This window comes from Astatotilapia calliptera, chromosome 11, assembly GCF_964374335.1.
Source record: "Astatotilapia calliptera chromosome 11, fAstCal68.1, whole genome shotgun sequence".
Taxonomy (NCBI): Eukaryota; Metazoa; Chordata; class Actinopteri; order Cichliformes; family Cichlidae; genus Astatotilapia; species Astatotilapia calliptera.
Window position 1 is genome coordinate 7,375,001 of NC_137432.1, and position 16,862 is coordinate 7,391,862.

General features: G+C 40.3%; 1 protein-coding gene across 1 annotated transcript; it reads left to right on the plus strand.

The window, feature by feature from the left end:
• The first annotated feature begins 593 nt into the window (after positions 1 to 593).
• Positions 594 to 15,596, plus strand: cep76 (centrosomal protein 76). Its single transcript, XM_026185546.2, has 13 exons — positions 594 to 857; positions 1,511 to 1,666; positions 1,904 to 1,988; positions 2,082 to 2,306; positions 2,415 to 2,600; positions 6,168 to 6,265; positions 8,014 to 8,142; positions 8,322 to 8,510; positions 12,374 to 12,540; positions 13,223 to 13,382; positions 13,915 to 14,088; positions 14,411 to 14,628; positions 15,218 to 15,596. The coding sequence occupies exons 1-13, from the start codon at positions 795 to 797 to the stop codon at positions 15,354 to 15,356; spliced, it is 1,989 nt and encodes a 662-aa protein (XP_026041331.1). The 5' UTR covers positions 594 to 794; the 3' UTR covers positions 15,357 to 15,596.
• The last annotated feature ends 1,266 nt before the right edge of the window (positions 15,597 to 16,862 follow it).

The following is a 16,862-nucleotide window of genomic DNA, read 5'->3' on the forward strand; positions in this document are numbered from 1 at the left end:
CCCCTCCCGAGTGACACTCTCTACTCATTAACAGAATTTAAACAATAGGTCAAGAAATAATGCAACCATATTCACCATAAGTTTACTTTTCTTAAAACATTTAATTTGATTGATTTTTTTTTACAGAGATTTTGCTCCCTACTGGGATAATTATAAGTACTTAGAAACGTACGGGTCGTTTAATCTTACAAAGTTGCATTTAAATGTTTATTCCTTTGTCCAAAGCAGGTTATGCACACCGAATATACACGATATACATACTTTGATCCATTTATGTCTTGTCTTGGTAAGAAAGCGATACCACATACAAAAAAGCTACACATAAGAAATAGTAGCTATAATTTAAACTACAATTCAAGGGTCTTTCTCATGTCGTCGCAATTCGTGATGCGATTGGGGTACGTAAAAATATCCCTGAATAAAATTGGGAATAATTGGTGAGCAAAAATGAACTAAAACTACAATAAATATACCACCAAAAATACTTATATCGTGGTTTATATGTCGATTCTTACAAATCCTGTAACTTTAGAGCAAAATTGTCGAGGTATTGATTTTTTCCGGAGTATGGTGTCGGGCATCAGCGGAGAAACCTTCCCGCTCGCTTTTCCGCCACTGTTTAAACTGGTAGTTGTTGCTGTCAGAAAAGAAAATTTCTGCGAAAAATGGCGAATGCATACAAGGTTCCATTATAGCTCATATAAGAAGAAACGGCGTTATTTAATGTTTCTACCACTACCCATGTCTAAGCCTGGCTAGTTAGCTTAGCCTAAAAAGCACAAATAATAGCAATAATGTCGCTGCCTCCAGAGAAAGCTTCCGAGCTGAAGCAAATCATTCACAACCATCTGCTCAAGGTGAGAAAACTATATAGATTTTATGGCAATTCGTGTTGTACACAATGTACAGTTGAATGCTGAAGTCCTTAAGCAGCATACAAATACACGGGTATTTTTCATGAACGGGGGAAGCTAGCTGTTTATAGTGGGCAAATATATATATTTTTTTTTAATGTCACAAATGGCTATTTCCTTGCATTTGCACATCACAGAGAAATCTCATATTATCACCTAGTTGGTAAGATTGGCTGCACCATCTCTTTAGACAGCATTATTTGAAGCACCGTAGGGAACTGCTGCTGTTTTCCAGCCAATATGAGCTACCTGTCAAGCCTCTATAAGCAGATAAAGTACAAATTCACACAGCACACAAGACCAATTTCGATCCTATATTTTCGATCGTACATTTATTGCTGATTTGATTGAAAAATTGATTTTAAAAAAGTAAATGGAAAAAAGTAATGAATGAGAAAAGATTTCGCATCAATAATGCACGGAATAGACGGTACTTATAGGTCTACTGATATAAAACATTTCCTGATGGGTTTGCCTTCATATTCACACTTCCCAAAGTCAGAGTTTAAATGGAAAGGACTGTTTTTAGAGGATGTTGAGAAAGCACAAACACATTTTTTAAGTAGGTGAAGGAATTTTGTTCTTCTGTTTGTCAGATGGATATCCATGGGAAGATCCGAGAGGTGCTGGCTGAGACTGTGAGGGATGATCAAGGTCCTGCACGTCGGTCTCTGTCTGAGGCAGATTTCCTGCGTGCTCTGCAGCGCAGAGGCATCATAGATGATATGATGAAAGATCTTCACTTTACTCAGGTTGCCCAGCTTTTTGGATGCAGTTTCAGACCTATTTTCCAGATTGGTTTTTATTTTAGAAGTATTTTTCGTTCCATCCATTCAAAAATCGAACATTTACAATGTATTGATCCCCTTGATAGCTACGTTTTACTTTCAAAGTTTGCCTTCAGTATGGATTAAACATATCTGTAATACAGTGTGTCAGTTCTGTCCCATCTTTTCTGACTGTTCTGTCGTGTCGTTTTGGCGTGGTAGGAAGCCGGCACAGAAGCAGAAACAGGATCGCCTACAAAACCTGCTGCTCACTTTGTCGATAAAGATATCACTCATCTGAAAAAAAGTAAGAAACATTATTTGCAAACCAAGCAAATAATAATGTGATGCATAGACTGTTTTGTATAATATTATTCCTCTTCTGCTTTTCTCTTCTCAGCCAATATCGACCCATCAAGGCGATGTCTGTATCTCCAGGTGCTTGGAGGCAAAGCCTTTTTGGAGCATCTCCAGGAGCCGGATCCCTTACCTGGTCAGGTGTGTTCTACCTTCACACTCTACCTGCACTTCCGCAACCAGAGGTTTCGATCAAAGCCAGTGCCCTGTGCCTGTGAACCTGACCTCAAGGAGGGCTTCCTGTTAGAAATCCACAGAGACGGTATAGGTGTGTGTTAACCACCACTGTTTGTGTCACTCACAAATACTGTTCTTATTGTATTACTTAATAAACCATCTATGTACAGAGTATCATTTTACAATTTTTGTATTCCAGGGGAAAGTGGTAAGATGGCAGATGCGACCTCCATGCTGTCAATGTGTGACCCAGTGCACTTTGTGCTGATAAAAACAGACACCTCCAGTGAAACAATGCTTGTCTCATCCTACTTCCTGGACTGGAGGACTGTCCTAAGCTCGCCCAGTAGCAAGACCTGCTTTGCTGTAGAGCTGATGGGAGTTGGTGAGCAACAAACTCTCTGCACAAAGAGTTTCTTATGAAGGGTTCTTTTGATTTTATTTTTGAAAAACACAAGCAGAAGTCAAAAAATCATGCTGGATATCTAGCTGTATAGACCTGTTAATGTGTTGGTTGGAAATGAAAATTATCAACCTACAAAGTGCTGAATTCAAAGACACTCCCACAGTAAAAGTGAAAAAATGATGCGGCAGTGCTCTGGGGTGAGGTGCTCTATTGGATTTAGTTGAGCAGAGGGGCCAGTCAGTGGTATAAATTCCTTCGTCCTCCAGCCTCCATACTCTCACCCCATGAGGCTGGGCATTGTGTTGCACCAGGCGGAATCCATGACCCACTGTATCAGTGTGGGGTCTGACACTGGGTCCAGTGATTTCATCCTGATATCTGATGGCATTCAGGGTTCCGTTGCCTAGCCTGTAGAGGTCTGTGAAGATATGCCTCCCCTGACCGTCACTCACTGACCACCAAACCAGTCGTGCCGAATTATGTTACAGGTAGTATCATTCTCCAAACCCCTTTGCATCTGTCACATGTACTCAGGGTGAACCTGCTGTCATCTGTGAAAAACACAGGGGCCATTAGTGACCTGCTAAAGATAATTTTGTAGTTCTGGAGTGCTCATCCTGTTCCTCCTTGCATAAAGGAGCAGATACCGTCATGCTGATGGGTTAAGGATCTAAGGATGTCCAGCTGTCTTAGAGTAACTGCCTGTGTCCTGGAATGTCCTCCATGCTCTTGAGACTATGCTGGGAGACACAGAAATCCTGGCAGGGGTTATTGATGTGGAGGAGTTGGACTAACTGCGACCTCTGTAGGGTCCAGGTATCACCTCATGCTATCAGCAGTGACACTGACACTAACCAAAGCAAAACCAGTGAAAAACAGTCAAAAAAAGATGAGGAGGGAAAACATGTCAGTGGATTATACCTGTAAAATGATTCCTATTTTGGGGGTTGTCTCACTGCTGCCCCTCCAGTGCACCTGTTAATTTCAGTAGCATCAAAGCAGCTGAAACGGATGAACAATCACCTCTGCTACTTAACTGACAACATCAATATCCTGAAGGTTGAACTCACTTGATGCTAGGGCTGCTCAATTAATCGAATTTTAATCTCGATTACGATCTGGGCTTTCAACGATCATTAAAAATGACTGAGCCGATTATTAGCCCCTCCCTCATTTATCCGCGACACCTTAAAGGCCGGTCCGTGAAAATATTGTCGGGCATAAACCGGTCCGTGGCGCAAAAAAGGTTGGAGACCGCTGATTAAGAGGACCCGAGGGAAGCTCGGAAAGCTAAGCAGAAGTTATTTGGAGAGGAGAGTGACTGCCGTTGGTTGAAAAGAGAGTTTAAAAAAAAAACTGGTCAGAGCAGCACGCTCCGTTTTGCGTAACTATTTTTAAATCCCTGTAGAACCTGAACCGTGTAAGCTAGCGCAATAATTTGTTTTGCATATGAAACCGGAGGAGTTGTACTTACATCTGATGCCATCAGCTTGTCCTCGGTCACGGTTTCGTTCCACATATAGCTTTGCAAAAATTGCATAAAAGGCGCTTGCAGGAACAAAAACATAATATTCCAGAAACACGCTTCGCCGTTCCTATCAGCTGTTCGTAACACTTCCCACAGTGAAATGATGCACCTGCTGTTTTCTTTGCAAATTTGCATCATAGGATTGTTTTTTGTTTTTCCTGCAATATATAAAAATTGCTGTATCTCCAAAATAAAACTATGAAGACACTCAAAATAAATTTCCTGTGGTGGGAAACTATTTTTTGCAACTTTTTTTGTATTTAAAGTTTTGAGGGATAAACCTCTTAAATTTCTCCAAGTAGAAATATATGTAAACAAAACAAAAGCGATTTTCAATTTTTTTTGTAGTTTATTGCACTTTTTTGCAATTAATGTAATTACTATGCACTTAATGAATACATATTAGTAAAATATGGGCTATAACAGTTGTATAGCAACTTGAAATGCTCCCACAAATGGCACTACAGCATGTAAAAAAAATAATATAAGCTCTGGTGGACTTGGTTCTATAGTAGGTCTTAAAGGGTTAAATAAATATCGTCAAATAATCGTGATCTCAATTTCAGTGAAAATAATCGTGATTATCATTTTTGCCATAATCGAGCAGCCCTACTTGATGCTATACTAATTAAAACGTTCTTGTAATTTTATGAGTAGTTTATAATGGAGTGTAGGTTATATAATTCCAATTACATGGGATATAGTAAGGGTGGGACATAATATCAGTATGGTAACATTCTGTTGTTCCTCCTGTGATACATTACCCTTAGACTTGGACTCAAAATTCAATGTCTGCAGACACCCCAATTACTGATCTGCCAGTCTGACTTCTCAGAGTCACTACTTCATGGCTCGCTGTGGTGGAGCTATGATGTGGAAAAAGAATAATACAGTGTAAAAGTGGCAGAGAGCTAAATCAATACAATGACACATTTTAAAATTGAATAATGGTGGTGGTACACCTACAGAAACACGATTTACATGGGGTCAATATTTAAAAGGGACTTAGAAACTGCCCCCTATTCCTGCGTCTCATGGGGCACAGTTGCACAGAATAAGCGTGGTCTGTTGTGCATTCATGTAATGATATCCGTGTTTTCCAGTAATAATAATCTGATGTTACTATTGCCACTTAGTAACTTTTTAAGACAGTGTTTTTAACTGAATGCTGCATTTATTTAATCATGCTTCAAGATTTGAGTCTTTAGATGGATTTTATGACTAGGTCTCTGCTGTGCAGGAACACAAGCCCTCCAGAATTAGTACTGTCCTAATGTGTAAGCCAGTGTAATTTGTTTACCACTCATGCTGGAAGAAAGGTCTGGAAACACAAAAATCTTTGGAAAACTTGAAGAAAATTTGATTGGTAATGTCTGATACTCTTAAACATAACATCACATCTGTAGTGCTCTTTCCCTGCATGAGGCCATACTGATGCTCGCTGATCATCACCTGATCATCACAGGTACAGGGCATTTCGTTGCCCTGTACCTGTGCATGTGCAATGACAATAAAGTTGAATTCTATTCTATTCTATCATTCTATCATCACCTATATTAACTTAGCTTCAGCAACTCTTTCCCATATCTTCATGGTAATGGCCCCATCAGCTTTATCCCTCTGTAGTTACTACAGCTCTGCACATCACCCTTGTTCTTCCCCACCCGTGTTCTTGTGTTAAACAATCTGGTTAAAAAGTCCACTTTCTCCTAGACATCTCCATACCTCCACAGGTATGGTGTCTGGACCAACTGCCTTTCCACTCTGCATCCCCTTATAGCTGCCCTCCCATCCTCCTTACCAATCCTTGGCTCTTCCTGATTCACTGTCCTCCATCCATCCTCCTTTCTCTCTCATTTTCTTCATTCACCTGTTCCTCAAAGTACTCCTTCAGTCTGGGTCGTTTAATCTTACATTTAATGATAAAACTTTGACTTTACAAATTACAAACCTGGCAATTTTGCTTTTTGCTTGTTTTTCTGGCAACATCTTTAAGTAAACAGTGTGTTTGTCACCAGGAAGTGAATCCAAAGTCCCAGCTGGTGTTTTGACAGTCAGCCTGGAGCTCTACCCTCCTCTCCCAGAGATTCTGAGTGCTGACATCATCAGCACACAGGTCAGCATCTATTTATTCCTCTGTTTCATTATTCATAAATCAATCTCCGTGAACTACCAGTGACTCATTACAACAGAATCCCACTAGAAAGTGCATTTTCTGAAGAAACTGCAGTGTGAATGCTTGAATCTGAATGTATGCACTGAAATGAATTAATTGCTGAATTTTGAGTTAAAAATATTGAATGAAATAAAAAAAAAACCCAAAAAAAAAAACCAAATTTAACCTGAAAACAAAGGTGCTGAACTGCTAAAAGCTGAAGGTTACACAGAAGCAGAAGTTGGAAAAAAGCTGAAAATGTTTTAAATGTAAATTAGAAAACCCTAAGAAATGAGAAAAGAACATTTAGAGTCAGAAAACATCTGAATGAATATTAAAAGGTCATATTCTTTGAATCACTGAATGAAGAAAATGTGATCCCTCCACTTTGATCCACACAGTTTAAAAAGTTTAAATGTCTGAGCTTTGAAAGACACTGTGTTGGAAAGAGAACAATAATGGCGACATTTTGAGGGTAAAATGATGGCTGTGACACTGTGGACACAGCAGCAGTTGAAAGAGAAGTGTTTAAGATGAATCTTGGTACAGTGGCAGGCAGAGCTCGTTAAGCAGGCAGGTGTGAGCCTGGTTGCTATAGTGACTGCACCCAAGGGCTCCATACACACGGACACAGACATGCGCCTCACTTTTGCTGCTTAAAATGAACAGAAAAGTCAGGCCGAAACAAATCGCTCCCAAATGAAAAGTATAGGTCGTATTGACGAAATTCTTTCACCGTGAGCGGCAGCAATGTCCAGTCTACCTAATTCTCAGTTTTCATGCCTGTGGAGTTTATTATATGGACGTGGTGACAGTGTAAAAACACCATGCTCTTCTGATTTTCAAACCAACCTTCTGAGCCGTTTTAACATTAGAGTCTATGGAAGAGTTGGAGGGAGGAGGCTGTGCATTGGTGACATTTACGAAAGAACCATAACACCTAGTACAATAGTAAACACATTGGATGAAAGAGGACAGCCATGGCTACGTTTTGAGGGTAAAATCATACCTGTAGAGCAAACGCTGCAGACACAGCAGCAGTTTTAAAAAATATTTTAAGATTAATTTTTTTGCTCCTCTCACTCTAGCAGTTGAGCTGCCTCACTCTAGCCCCAACATTCCGTCCCATACACACCCATTATAAACTCTGAAACGGGTGAAAAAACATCATGAAACTTAAACTGGAACTGAAGAAAAAGTATAATAGATATTGAAAAGATAAATACAAGTTGAATAGTTGAATGTCTTGTCTTCGTTTTAAAGTTTGAATGGTGGCTCTATGTCAATGTATGTGGAAGTAGATACAGTTTAAAGAGGAGGAAGTTGAATGAGAATTTGAAGGGTCTCCCCATTGAAATACATTATAAATTTTTGTTGAAAAAAGTTGAATAAAATTAAAAATATAAATGTTAAAAATGAGAAAAATAGAAGCAATGTTGTCCAAAAGAATAGGAATCTAACGGTGTTTGAATGGTTTTTCTAAGTTGAACGGTTTTGAAGGAGATAGATTACAAAAAACGTACGGAATACAGAATAATAATAAAATAGAATAAAGATTAGAAGAACAATACTGTGAATGCTTTTCAAGCATTCACACTAATTAATGCTTTTTAAGAATCAGTCGTCCTCAGAGTGGAGATAAAGAGGCTGTAAAAGAAACATCACAGCCTTCGTTGTGAGGGAGTGATGTCACTGTGTTTTTCATTTAGCAATCACTGGAGAGGCAGAGGGCGGCCGAGAAGGAGAGGCTCTTCTTGGTTTATGCCAAACAGTGGTGGAGGGAGTTCCTGGAGATCCGTCCGTCAAATCAGACCAAGCTGGTCAAGATTTTTGCACAGGTTTGTCTATCGTATTGACACCCCCACCCCGCGCATTTCATCACTTTATTGGTTGATTTGTGTTTTTAAAAGGAAGCATCTGTGCTCATTCTATTAACATCAAAACCAGTTCACCAAATATTTCATGTCACCTTCTTGGCCTTTTCTTTCCTCTGGGTGTGTGTCTGCACACTCTGCAGGATGAGAATGGCGTCAACAGGCCAGTCTGCTCCTATGTACGTGTCCTCCGGGCGGGCCGCCTCCTGGAGAGCCCTCGGCAGGCGGCCCGCTTCGTCAGCCTTCTAGCCCACGAGAAGGCTCCGGTGGTGGGAGGAGGAGGCAAGCAGGAGCAGTGGTGCACATTAATGGCTTTCCTGTGTCGAGGGAAGGTAAGGAGAGGTTCCCGGCCACTTGGCAGCCTCAAAGTAGGAATGATTCATTTTCCAAGACAGTGCATCCTCTGTACTGTTAGATCTCTTATTGTCACAGATCAAAACAATGGCAGATAATTACATCTGTTACCAAAGTTCTAGTAAACTGATATGTTACTTTTTTCTTCTAAATTAAATTCGTCATTTATCTGCCACTCACTGGGACTGTACTCAGATCTCATGAAGCAGAAAAGCCATTAAACACTAAATAAATCCTGGGATGCGATGCGACAAGTCAAGCGAGACAGTTCCTAAAGTTCTAGCTGTACTATTATGTTTTGGGCTTTAGTTAATGTTTACTCCAAGTTATCTTCAAGCAAGTCCAAGGCAAAGTCTAGATCTAAAAACAGTGCGCCACCATGCAAACGATGGTATCACTCGGCTGCTATTCAAGAGCTTGCTGATGCAAACACAGACTGTGTTTCAGCTGATAAAAATGACAAATGAATGCTTCAAAAGGGGATGCATTGTTTCATGTAAATCACATACTGATGCGTTAAAAGAAAGAAACTCTGCATCAAAATGTCAGACTTCTTTTTCAGCACAGTGAAGCAAATCACGAGTTCATATATCTTTGGCAGGACATAGGTTTTTATCCACAACATACCAGCTGATAATGTCCTGCATTTGTCTGTTAAATTGAGACCTCCAAAAAAACAAACAGTATAGCTCTGCTGTGACGATGTTAGGTAGAAAGCAATTGGCTGAAAAGGAAGGGGAACAACAGTGGAGCTCACTGGCCTGATTTTAGGCTTGTGCGAGGAACCTCTACGTAACCCACAAAGTGGATGATGTTGTGCAGGTGCATTATGTGTTTTATATGCGTTGTCCTCTCGCTGTATTTCATATGCAGTCCCAGCCAGTAGAAACAAATCTCACTCTCAAGTCCTCACTCTTTTTTGTTGTCAGTGTAGTTGGTGTAAATCTATTTGCCCCTCATGTTATTCCCTCACGTCCCCTTCCATAGTTTCAACAGCGTCCCTTTAGGAATTTGCTGACATTTGTGGGTTCCTTTGTTGATGCTATGATTATTAGTCCTTATACTGAAGTGATGATCTTTATTTTTCTCACTGACAAATCCAAGAGGTGCAGTGAAAAAGTAGCTTGAAATGTACAGGAGAATTTAACAGTACTGAGCAGGCCAATCATAGTTGTCAGGCTGCGACAGCCCGATGTGTAGTTGACTAGGAAAGTTGATGTCAGGTTATGGCGATACGACATAGCTGCTGCTTAGATTTCCCACTGAAGCATAAATTCTAGTAAAGGAGATGATCAGTGATAAAAAAAGGCACATAGACATTGTCTTGGATAATTTTGCACTGTTTTTCACTTCACTACAAAATATCTTGGTATATTAGGAGTTTGGTATGGTGGTTAGCACTGTTGCCCCACAGCAAGACAGTTCTGAGTTTGAATCCACGATCAATGGATCCTTTCTGTGTGCAGTTTGCATTTTCTCCCTGCAACTATGTGGGGACTCGGGCTTCTAGTTAGTGGTGTTAGGGTAATTGGTGATTGTTTGGGTGGTTGTCTCTGGGTTAGACTGGCGACATAAGTGGAAAAAGATTAATGGACTTGTGGGCTAAGCTAAAGGACAGCAAAAGTACCAAACCAAACAAACATTTGTGTTGTTCCAAATGTTTTTGACACTTTCACCTTGTGGCATTTGAAGCTAGTTAAGTAAAATACAAGTATTAAAATAAGGAGCTGGATTGAGCACTTTCAAGTGAATAGAATTAACACAGTTGCATGCACACACACACGCACACACACACAAACAACCTAGCCTCACGTGATCTCAGTCATTTTCCTCTGGCTACACTGTACATTTTCAGTGAAGTCACAGGTTTGCGTTGCGTTGGCCCCTAAAAGTAAAGTTTTGTTCCACAATCACAGAGCTTGATTTGGCCACGTTTACGCTAGCCGCATTTCTGAGTAAGGCTGACTGTGTGGTTTCTGAGAAAGAAGGATTTGTGCACAGTTGACTGACTGCTGCATTCTCATTTCTCGACTAGATAGCGGGGAATTTCCCAGACCACCACGGGATAAATGTTCCCTGCCTCTTCTCTGTGTGAGCGGCTGGCAAGACAGACACAACACAACTCTCACAAAGTGGCCCTTGTCAGCTGTGATTTATGAGTTTCATTTGAGGGAAAATTAATTTAGCCTCATCAGTCCTGCTCAGCCTGTTCCGATGCTGCCGTCCATATTAGCACTTCTGGGGAACATCTATCATTCTGACTTGCCCGTAGCCCGAGCCAGCACGCAGCAGCAACAGTCCCCAGCTCAACCCAGGCTTCTTTACAGGAAAACTTGTACGAATGAAACAAGAGTTGCTTACTGTCATGGACAATTTAATGACTCCAGAGCTTATTTCCTCTCCAGGAGGCTTCTTCTTTGAATTGGGTACTTCTGAGAAAGGCTAACAGTGTAGCGAGAACAAGATATTGTGTTTTGTTTAAAGAGACTCTTGTACTGACATGAGGAATTAGGCAAGGTCGGTGTGAAAACAGAATTCTGTCTGCTTAAATATCAGCATGAAATTAGCCACATGCAGCCAATGTGAGTTTAGGCCACACCTACACTTGTTCTGCTGTAGGAGATTCCAGCAGAGTGTAAATGCTGGTGGGAATGAAGAAACCAAGCTGTCACTGAGTTGAATTTAAATGCATAACAAGGACTTTACAAGGCTGTAATCAAGTTGGCTGCCAGAGACACTCGTGAGATTAGCTTCAATGAACGGGAGTTTGTGGGACTTGGATTGGATTAAATAAAAAAGATAATTATTTGAAACGTCTTTTAGATTAATAAAATAAACAAAAATGCATTTCATGATCCTTTTTACCAACTCCTATATGCCCAACATGCTCCACCTCTTAGTTTTTTCTTCTCTAAGTTATCTCCCAAAAATCTGAAGTATTCTGTCAGTGGATCCTGACATCATCACTTAGGGATTCATGATGTGCTGTTAACCTGAAACAGGAACTACAAGAGGCGCTGAATTTGTCGTTAAATCGAAGCAGGAAATTGCATGGCAATAAATTCCCTGCAGCTGCTCGCATCATGTGGGAAATTTAAATGGCAACAAATACAAAAACAGAAAAATCTTAAGAAAATGAGCTATATTTATTTTCTTCTTCTATAAAAACAAAAAGATTCAAGAAGAATTATTTAAGAAGAATTAGATATTATAATATGTTGGAATCAAAGCTTCAATGATTTGGAATTAAATTTGTATTGTTTGGGTTTAAAGCCACAATATTTTTATAGCTTTAATGTTTTAAAATCAAGTCTTAAGGTTGTTTGACAAAATAGTTAAAACATGTTGAGAATAAAGCTGAAAGGTTGCAAGGTTTTAAAGGGAAAGGTTTTAATATTTTAAGAGTAAAGGTACATTTTTGGGAATAAAATTAATGTTACGATATTCTGAGAAAACAGTTGTAACATCTCAGATTTGAAGCAGTAAAATGTTGTTCTTAATACTTCGAGATTAAAGCTTAAATCTTTCCAGATTCAACTTGTGTGTCATGCAGCCTTAGAGATAGAAACAGAGGCCCTGTTGAACATGGCAGTTCATTCTCCAGCCACTCACTAGCTCTCTGTGATTTCAACTACATCTCATGATCTTCTGAGAGGGGAGCGTGCTGGAGGCTCTCTGTTTTGAGAAGTCACATCAGGATTAACATATGACCTAACTGAACCAGAAGACAAAAATGAACATTTCTCTTAAAACACAACAAACAACGCACTAATGTGATGAAGATATTTAGTTCACTTTAAACTACCCAACAGATCCCAGCATAACCCTCTGTCCTCCACAGGGGGACTGTGAGGATCACGCCACCCTGCTGTGCAGCCTCCAGCTGGGTTTTGGCATGGATGCATACGTGTGTGTGGGCACCAAAGCCAAAGGAGTGCCACATGCCTGGGTCCTGACCCGTGGTACTGACGGGAGCATCACTTTCTGGGAAAGCCTGACAGCGCACAGGTCTGTTTTTTTTGTTAATATAGTTAACAAATAAGCAAAGTAACTCACCCCCTTTCACGAAACCTTTGAGGGTCAGATTTAAACAGGACTTTTCTCAAAGGAAGTACAGCATAATTAATTATCAGGAAATGAAATTAGTTACTTTGGAGAGGATACCACTCTGTTATAAAAAAGGAAAAGGTTGTCTTCTCTTCTCGGTATCCCCTTTAACTAAAACCAGACACAGTCTGAGTTACAGTGAGCTTTTTGTGTTTGCCTCACTTACTTCATTAAACGGTCTTTGTGCGTTAGTCAGCAGGATCTCTTGGAATCCCATGAGTGGATTTCTATGAAAGTTGGGGGCCAGGCTTTGAGCCAAGGAACAATTGATTACATTTTAGTGTTTCTTAAGCTCTTCCTCACCATGAAGCACTGGCCTAATGGAGCATGTTTTTCATTAGTTTGAATATCTGAGCTTAATATGATGTGAATTAAAGGATATATGAAGGACAAGGACATATGAACAATTTGTCACATTTATTTTACGTTATTTAAGAATCATGTACATCTTAAATATGAGAAGGTCAAGGAAGCTGCCTAAAATTAAAAAAAGAGAACAGACCATAGACATTTCTCACTGAGTAATATTAGTGTTTTGTTTCATTTCGTAATACTTTTCTTTGCATTTCTTGTGTGTGATCAGATACCTCCACCGTCCTATAGATCCAGATGCTCCACCTCTGGCTCCCCAGCCTAAACCTTCCTACCCGTACCGAACTGTGGGATGTGTCTTCAACCACCAGACCTTCCTTGCCAACTGTCAGCCCTCTGATGCTGTGGAGCTCTGTGTATTTGACTTCCAGGTAATATAATGCACATCCGTTTTGGAGGTATGGCTGGAGGATAGCCATATTATATTGCTTTCCATGCTCCATTGTTGTATTTATTAATAAGAAAATTACTGTAGCGATTAAAGAGTGCCAGAGAAATATCATTACGCTATTCACATTTGTTTCGTTGGCAGGTGTTGTCTTAACGGTTCACATTTGGCAAATGAGCCTCAATATGAAAATCCTGCCGCAATATCAGATTGGCCAACGTAGAAAACCTAATCAAATAAGTACTGGTGATTTTTAGGCAGACAGAGGGCAAAGGTAGCCTGGAGCAGGGTCCTGTGGGCACAGAGCTCGCTGGAAGATTGCCATCTTCAATCAACAGAACAGGAGCCAGTTTGCGGGGAAGGAAATTGAATCTGTAACAGTTTCATTCATCAGCAACTCCCATTCTGTCACGCTGGCCTAAAGCAAAGCACCCAGTGGACAATGTAGTGGGTCTGTGTGAATGAGATTATCAGCTAAATGCCTCTTTTTCTTCCCCCTACCTGATTTTCTTCAGAATCAGTCACGGTGGAAAGCAATGAGTGAAGAGGCCCTTAAGTCTGTTTGTGCTCCAGGCTCCACCACCTCTCTGCCCCCTCTGCCTCCGCTCTGCTCCCCGTCTCTGGATCCAGCTGCAGCCAGCAACCAGCTGGAGTTGGAGATGCGCTACCTGGTATCTGAGCATAGGAAGGTAAAACACAGTGATGGAGTTGTTGGATGGTGGTAAACTCACCTGCACTCTAGAAAGAGGCCTGATCAGAGCACTGAGACAGATGAGAACACTGATAATTCTTTGAAACATCAAAATATGAATAAGTCATGATGTATGTTATTTAAACATCACTTATATTTACGTTGAAGAGATGAAAACAAAAATGCCAGATGACCATTATAACCTTATTTCACCTTTGGTATATAAGTGAACCATACCTTTGCTGTGTAGTTGACTGTAGTGGCATAACATGTAACAGTTACTGAGGAATGTATCCACTCTGTGGGGTGCTCTCCTCCAGGACCTGGATCTTGCGACAGTGTGGGACGACCACCTGTCCTACCTGCTGTCCTCAGCTCTGTCAGCCTATGAGCTGGAACGCTGCACCGGTGTCTCCTGCGGCAACGAGGAGTTCCAGGACGCCGTGAGGAGGGCCGTGCCAGACGGGCACACTTTCAAAGGCTTCCCTATACACTTTCTTCACCGTAACGCTCGTCGGGCCTTTGCCACCTGCCTCAGGTAATATACAACTAAACTAAATGTTAAAATATCACAACTAGAGAACAAAGCTGTATGAAAACTTCAATGACTTTTGAAAGGTTGCCAGTGATTATGTGGCCTCGAAGCCCAAACTTTTGCACAGTACTTCAGGCTCATCTTTACCTGTGGCTTTCCTGTAGAGGGTGTGAGAGACTGAAGTGCTGCACACATGTCTATGTTCTAATAGTGTCAGTATTGAGTAATAAATGATGCGCACACCATCTACTCTAAAGCATGATGGGAAATAGCCTCGAAATAAAAAGTGACCCTGTAAGACCCTGTCTTTTCCACAACATATACTGTAACAGTTTCACATGTTATACCTCCTGCCAGAGCTGAGAACACGAATATGATCACGAAAATAATAGACTCAAAAGTCATGCAGTTACTTCCTGCCTCTGTCATAGACAGGTTTCTAGATAACCTGCGCACATTCACAAACACTCAGCCTTCAGTTTTGTCCCTTTGTCACAAACAATCCAGAATATTAAACTGGTTTTATTCCCGGAATATTTTTCTCACACATTATTTTGCGTTCCATGCTCTGAATGTCTTATTTTTCATGCAGGTCCCCCTTCTGTGAGGAGATAGTGTGTTGTCGTGGCGATCACGTGAGGCTGGCTGTCCGCGTTCGGGTGTTCGTTTATCCCGAGAACGCGTGCGCAGTGTGGATCATGTTTGCCTGTAAATACCGTTCTGTACTCTGACCAGCAGATGGATGGCGCCCAGGAAACCCCGGCCTGTGTTGCACTTTGACCTCACACTGGGTTTTAGGACACCACAGGGACACACCGGGACTCACAATGAGACTAAATTGATATTAAGCTCTACTATTGCACAGACATGTTTGTGGCTCTGCTTTGATGGTTGGGCCTTTATTTTGTAGTGGACTCATTTGTACAGACATTTACATTATTTATTTTTGCAAATAAACCCACCTTTGTTTATCCTGCTGTGCATTTTTTACATGCTTTATTAAAGACATTTAAACCTGTGTCACAAACACAAACAGGCTCGTTTTACTGCAGTTGCATGAAGGATTTAAATAATACAGAATTACCTGCTTTGCTGTAAATGAAGGCTCTGCCAATCTCATTTAATCAAAAATAATGAGATACTGAGGAAATGATATGACCACAGTTGCTCCAAGATTGTAAGAACTAAACTAAATGAAACAGTACAGTATATTATAAAGATGCAAATGAATGTAAGAAAATCATGTCTTTGAGTTTAAAAAGGTTTTGCCACCATTTAATATAGACCTGTCACACAATGTCATATATCGTTAATAGAAAATATTGACTACATGTGAAAGTATGTGATTAAACCACGCTGCTGGAACAAACCAAAAATCTTTAAGCAACACAAAAATCCAGCACTGTCAAAAGTTTGAAATTTATGGCCATGGTGTGAAAGAAATTTATTGATTTAGTCTAGTCTAGCGGTGCCAAACACGTGGCTGGGGGGCCAGAACCAGCCTGCCAGAGTGTCCACTGTGGCCTAGAGTATCCCTAGTGACACAGACATTACCTATGAGCTGGCATTTTACCCCAAAGTCAGTAAAAGGTAGAGCGTTAAATGATAAAAATTGAGGCTTTTTTTATTGTTAGTACCTCATTAAATAAAATAATATTTCCTTTCTTCACTATTTTCTATCTTCTCTGTATAAGCAGATCTTTTTCTGTAAAAAAGTATTAATGTATTAAAAATCTGGGTAATACCTGTCAGTACTTTTATCTGTAATCTGAATATATTTCTTAAAGCTAAACTTAAAATTTACTGCTGTACATGATCATTTTTCTGGGAAAATTGAGCAATTTTTATTGAAATCATCACAGGGCTGCTCATCATCAGTATTATAAGTGGACGGTCTATTATTTTGACTGTGCTTAATAATTAAACTTTGTTACAATAAAAGAAAGTTGTTGTTTTTATGGGTTGTTAGGCAGCAGCGTTACTGGTCCTGTCCACTTGAGTTTAAATTGGGGTTTTATGCCCCACAAAGTAAAATACGTATGTAAGGAGAGCACCTCGTGTTAAAGGTCATTAAATTAAATCAAACTGACATAATTAAGCTGTCAGTTTGTCTTTTTGCGAGAAGTGTACGGGCAAATTTAAACTTGTATTAAAGTTGTTGTATTGCACTTGTAATAACTGTGATCAGCACTAGATGGCGCGTTAAGACAAATATTGGCAAACTGGAAGCAGCTGCA